At 37.1% G+C, this 6,130-nt stretch overlaps 1 protein-coding gene across 1 annotated transcript; it reads left to right on the plus strand.

The window, feature by feature from the left end:
- The first annotated feature begins 364 nt into the window (after nucleotides 1–364).
- Nucleotides 365–5,222, plus strand: LOC126803351 (uncharacterized). The gene is made up of 5 exons (XM_050531160.1): nucleotides 365–2,431; nucleotides 2,531–2,643; nucleotides 2,721–3,032; nucleotides 4,318–4,417; nucleotides 4,524–5,222. Exons 1-5 carry the CDS (start codon nucleotides 365–367, stop codon nucleotides 5,220–5,222), a joined length of 3,291 nt encoding a protein of 1,096 aa, XP_050387117.1.
- Nucleotides 5,223–6,130: the final 908 nt, after the last annotated feature.

Genomic DNA, 6,130 nt, shown 5'->3' on the forward strand with positions numbered 1-6,130 from the left:
CCCGCCCAAACATACATCAACACTAGTCAAATCTGTATACACAGATAATGGTTCTTATTTTCATGTTTAGTAGTAGAGAGTGAGAGGGAAGACCATGGAGTTGAATTACTTTATCTCTGTACCAGTTATTCAATATTGATATTGATCCAACTATAATACATACTCTAACTGGTTAAGGATTGGGAACGATTAAGGATTATAAATTCAATTGTTTTGTGTTTATTCATCAATAATTTTTATTCTTACTAATTAGTAAAGTGATGATATGTAGATATTCTATATATGAACTTTTTTGGTCTTATTTTTGTTTTGTTTATTTTTTTTCCTCCCAGCGAATTGCAAATTAGAGTATTGCTTGATAACTATGATTGATAAAGGGTGGGTGAAATTGACAAGAACGAGTGTGGATTATAAGGCTGGGTTGCAAGAGTTCCTTCTACATTCTGTGAGTGTTGTTGCAGATTCTTTTGGACGTATTAAGTGTCCATGTAAGAAGTGTCGCAATGGACAGGTTCGGCTTCCTCCCGAAGTGGTCAGAGATCACTTAATTGTTCATGGTATGTTTCCACCTTACGAAGATGGGCTTTGGGTAGATCATGGTGAAGATTTACCTAATCCAAATTTTCAGGAAAATATAGAAGTAGAAGTTGATGATGATCTCCCTATGGATACTGACATGATGGACCTGTTGGCTGATGCTTTTCGGGGTGACAATGCAACATTTGAACAACACAATGTTGAAGAAGGTGAACCAGCGAATGTGCGATCTGAGGACCAAGAGCAATTTCTCAAATCATTCAAAGATGCTGAGACAAGCTTGTATCCTGGTTCGAAGATGTCCAAGTTAGAGTTTCTCATCAGATTTTTCCAAGTCAAGTGTTTGTCACGTATGACAGATAAAGCACTTACATTGATGTTAAAGTTGTTTAAATCTGTTCTACCTGATGGAAATACCTTGCCAAGCACCTTTTATCTGGCTAAAAAGTCCATAACAGATCTTAGCTTGACGTACCAAAAAATAGATGCATGTCCGAACGATTGCATGCTTTATTGGAAAAACAAAGCTCACCTTCACAAGTGTGATGAATGTGGTGTTAGTCGGTATAAAGATGCAGTTGTTGAGGAGGGAGAACAACAAAAAAAAGTCTCTGCAAAAGTTTTGAGGTATTTCCCGTTGACACCAAGATTACAGCGGCTTTATATGTCAAGACATACTTCAGAAAATATGGTGTGGCATGGGACTAAGAAACCCAATGATGATTGTATGCGACATCCGGCTGATTCTCCAGCTTGGAAAGAGGTGGATAAGCTATATCCATCTTTTGCTAGTGATTTCCGCAATGTTCGGTTGGGGTTAGCAAGCGATGGTTTTAATCCATTTGGGCATTTGAGCACCTCTCATAGCACATGGCCAGTAGTTCTGACTGTATATAATCTCCCTCCTTGGTTGTGCATGAAAAAACCATACATTATTTTGTCCCTGCTAATTCCTGGACCCAAGGCTCCGGGTATGGATATAGATGTATATTTAGCTCCTTTGATTGATGAACTGAAGACTCTTTGGGATGTTGGTGTTCCTACATTTGATATGTTCACAAAACAGACATTCACAATGAGAGCGGTCCTGTTATGGACGATTAATGATTTTCCTGCATATGCATATCTATCTGGATGGAGTACTAGTGGTAAAAAGGCTTGTCCCTTTTGCAATCATGACCATTCTTCATGCCGATTGAAATATGGACAGAAACAATGTTACATGGGTCATCGCAGATTTCTAAGCAGCCATCATAGATTTCGTAAGGAGTCTAGACAATTTAATGGCAAAGAAGAACACAGGCCAGCTCCGAAACCACTTTCAGGTAGACAATGTCTTCTCCAATTATCCAAGTTGAAGTTCAAGTATGGCAAATGGAGCTCAAAATCTGGTCCTCGACGAAAGAAATCTGATCCAAAACTAAAGAAAGGGCCTTGGAAAAAGCACAGTATCTTCTACGATTTACCTTATTGGGCTGACCTACTTATTCGGCACATTTTAGATGTCATGCACATTGAGAAGAACTTTCTTGAGATCTTGTTGGGTACTTTGCTGGGTATAGATGGAAAAAACAAGGATACTCTGAAAGCAAGGGCTGATTTAGAATGGTTGAAGATCAAGCCAAACCTACATCCAGTTAGAAAAGGTACCAAAACTTATCTGCCCCCTGCTAGTTTCACCTTGACTAAGGCTGAAAAGATTTTGATTTGTCAAGTGTTAGCTTCATTTAGACCCTCTGATAGCTACTCATCAAACATTGCCAACTGCATCAAGGTTAATGAGGCCAAGTTAACCGGATTAAAGAGTCATGATTGTCATATAATTATGCAACAATTATTACCAATTGCTATTCGAAAAGTGCTTCCGGTACAAATCTGTAAGGTATTGTTGGAGGTGAGCTCATTTTTCAGAAAGCTTTGTCAAAGAAATTCATCAAGTTAAGCATATACCTTATTGACTGATCGCATTGCACTGGCTCTTTGTCAATTGGAGCGCATCTTTCCCCCTGCATTTTTTGTCATTATGATCCATTTGCCTATCCACTTGGCTTATGAAGCGTCGATTGCTGGACCTGTTTTCTATAGATGGATGTATCCAATTGAGAGGTTTGTTCTGTTTATATACATAAGTCTTCCCTTAAATGGATTCAAATCGTAATGTGACATTGCTTATGTGAAATCAGGTACTTGGGGACATTAAAGGGTTATGTGCGTAACAGAAGTCAACCGGAAGGATCAATTGCTGAGGGTTACATTGTAGATGAGTGCTTGTCATATTGCTCTATGTACTTAGACGATATGGAAACACATCATAATCGTTCCGGTCGGAATGCAGATGGGGAAGCCCGTGAATTCCCTACTGGTTATTCCATCTTCCTGAACGCAGGTCGTTCTGTCCAAGGTAAAGGTAAGGATGTCCACTTGAATTATGATGAGTGGGATCGTCTGAGACGACATGTTCTTTCTAATTGTCCAGAAGTTCAGCCATTTCGAGAGTGAGTATTCATACACTATTAATTTAATCATTCTAAACTTTACTATTTTATTTTGTATTATGTTCTTTAATTTTGTGTTCTATTTTTTTTTTCTACTTTTGTGTTTTCAGTATTAGAATCATTAGATTGCAGACCAAGATAATATCTCTAGCACATGCATACACCACTTGAGGCTTCTTCACATGGTCTTCGTTGTTTATCTTGTTTCAAACCTGTCACAATTTTCAGCTACACATTATCTCGAACAGTTGGTTTGCACTCACTCACAGTACACAAAATAATTACTTGTAGTAGTCTTCATAGTCTTAATTGCTGATGAGTATCCAATTTGTTATATGGGAAGTTTAGTGGAGCAAACAATAAAATTTACAATTTCTTTCCCTCATATCAGTAACCAATTGTCTAATACTGAGTAAGTTTCTTGGTAACCAAAATTGAGGGTAGAGCTGCCATTCTTAAATCAAATACACATCTCTTGGGGAGGTGGAATACACTTTGTATGGACTATCTTACTGATATGTGGGAAAAAAAACTCTTGAGTTAGTATCAATTTGTTATTGGAAAGTTTTGGGAAGAATTTTCCTAAGCCTGACATCGTTATTTCAGGTAATTTTTTTGGTTGGAATTTTTAGTTTGACTAGCTTCATATCTTGTAGTTTTGAACCTATAGTTTACATACGGAACTTGGAGCATAGGACTAGCATTATCAGTTTTTTTTTCTTTGGAAATCTCTTGCTACTAATCTGATAAAGTCATGAAGCCATGGTTGAACCGGGATTTGTAGAAATGTCCTTCTGTTTTTCCTTTTTTTTTTCTATTGGATGTGATTTTCTTACTGGTATGATGTTCTTGTTGAGTATATTAAGATACACATCAGTGTTGCTTTCTGCAAGTCTCACTTCCCAATATTTACTTATGAATTAACTTGCATATGTCTTTCTTGCTGTAGGAAGAACTAGAGTTACATCTGTTTAACTTTTTTAAGATTTAGATTTGGAATGGAAGGAGATCAAATTTCTCATCTAAATGTGCTGGTGAGACCATCTTCTTCCTGGATGGTTCAGAGAAACATTAAAATTTTCTTTTAGAGTTGTTTTAAATGTCCCAAGTACAGATTTCTCCTATGTAGACAATCTTCTTCCTGAATCTATCTTACCCAAAAGTGCTTGACATTAAGTTGTTTCAATGTCTTATTCTTACTTCTATGCAGTAATAATAACTACAAAATCTTTGTTGCAGCATGTATTTCTGCCTTCCTACTACTAATTTGATTAACACTCTACAGAGAACATAGAGCCAATGGGAGGGCCAACAAAGGAAGACGGACATTATGGCAAGCTGATAAAGACTCAAATGCATCATTTCCTCAGGCATTCAAGGACCATGTAAAACATGTTATATATATATATATATACTGAAATTCAAATAGTTCAGTCTTCTACAAATTGCAGCCAGCCATTTTAACAGTTATGTTTCTCAATATTATCGCAGGTTTGTAGCATGCAAGCGAGTGGAGTTCAAGGAGATATTCATCCCGACTTGTTGGCATTGGCTAAAGATCCAAGCCAATGGTGTAAAACTTACACCAAATATGTTGTTAATGGTTACAGATTTCGTATTAATCGTGTGGATCGGAAAAAGAGTACACAGAACAGTGGTGTGTTTGTGAATGCTAATGTCAATAGTTATACCAGCGTCCATGATCGAAACCCGAGGGATGGGTTGCAAGACTACTATGGAAAGCTTGTAAATGTTATCGAGCTTCAGTACGATGATGGCCGAAAGATAGTATTATTTGATTGTGACTGGGTTCAGAGTGGCGGAAATTCTGCAGGGCTGAAAACTGATCAATATGGATTCACATTGGTGAACTTTAACAAACTACTTCCCCCAGGCGACACGCTCATACTTGCATCTCAAGCAGAACAAGTCATCTATGTGCAAGATCCGATTGACAAGGAATGGCAGGTTGCTATTAAAACCAAACCACGAGACTTACTTGACTTGGTAGAGGTTGCACACACTGACCCCTGTCATCCACAAGACCTAGATGATCCTTTGCTTGATGGTATCGAGGTTGAGATGAGAGCTGATATACCTGGAGTAACAATGAATCAAGAATTACCACCTGTAGTTGCTTATGTTCCGGAGCTAGAGAGTTCTGACACCAGTTCCGAAGGCGAGGCTTGATTTGCCGAGCACATCAGATGAAGAGCTGAATGTACATGCAAAATCGTCTTAGCTCTTAATCAAGGTTACAGATTTCTATGATAACTATGATTGATCATTTTTTTAACAAATGGCAAAATGTATATCATGTTCTTTACGAAATTGTGGAGGTCTTCTCTATTTGATTACTCATTCTGTTTTGTTCTTTTGGTTAATTAATTTGTTCATTTGTCATTTTCAGGATTTTGGGATATTATCAGTTTCTTATGCACTAGCCAATTGGTCTGTAGGTTGGTTGAGGTTAGCTGGACCTGTTTATGATTGCTTCTTCAACCCTTTGTACATGCTTTGTAATCAAGTAATGTTTTGATAAATTGGATTCTAGCAATAGAACTTACTTACTGGACAAAGGCGAACGTGCAAGTATGGAAAAGTAACTTTGTTTTTTTGCCTTTGTCTAACTGTAGTGAGGATACTAGCAATGCATGGTATCCGGTTCGATGTTGGACCTAACATTTTTCTTCAATCTGAAATGTTACATTTCAACTTTCATACTCTACATGTGCTAGACATATCACCGGAGTCTGTAATCTAATAATAAATACCCAATATATCGATATGTATGAACTCCCAACATGAAGAATTATATATCAAGAACTTGAGTACTTCTGAATCAACCCTAAATGATCTTTCTGGAAAAACTTTGATTTTTTGACTTAGGTCCTGTTCTGTATGTATTATGTGATTTGTATTACTTGAAGTACAAATGATCATTCGTTGATTGTCTTCCTTGTCTTAAGTCTTGGTTTCTTGTGGGTTAAGTTTCTCTTGTTTTGACTATTGCATTAAGAGATATCATCAACATAAATGTTTAAGATGCACTTTAATTTGGTTATTATCTCATAAATGCAAGATATTAGAACCGGTTG

Source organism: Argentina anserina, chromosome 1, assembly GCF_933775445.1.
Source record: "Argentina anserina chromosome 1, drPotAnse1.1, whole genome shotgun sequence".
NCBI classification, from domain to species: Eukaryota; Viridiplantae; Streptophyta; class Magnoliopsida; order Rosales; family Rosaceae; genus Argentina; species Argentina anserina.

Coding starts and splice junctions, on each gene's coding strand:
- LOC126803351 (XM_050531160.1), top strand. CDS start 365: ATGATTGATAAAGGGTGGGTGAAATTGACAAGAACGAGTGTGGATTAT. Junction 3,033..4,317: donor GAAGTTCAGCCATTTCGAGA/GTGAGTATTCAT, acceptor AACACTCTACAG/AGAACATAGAGCCAATGGGA. Junction 4,418..4,523: donor CTCAGGCATTCAAGGACCAT/GTAAAACATGTT, acceptor ATATTATCGCAG/GTTTGTAGCATGCAAGCGAG.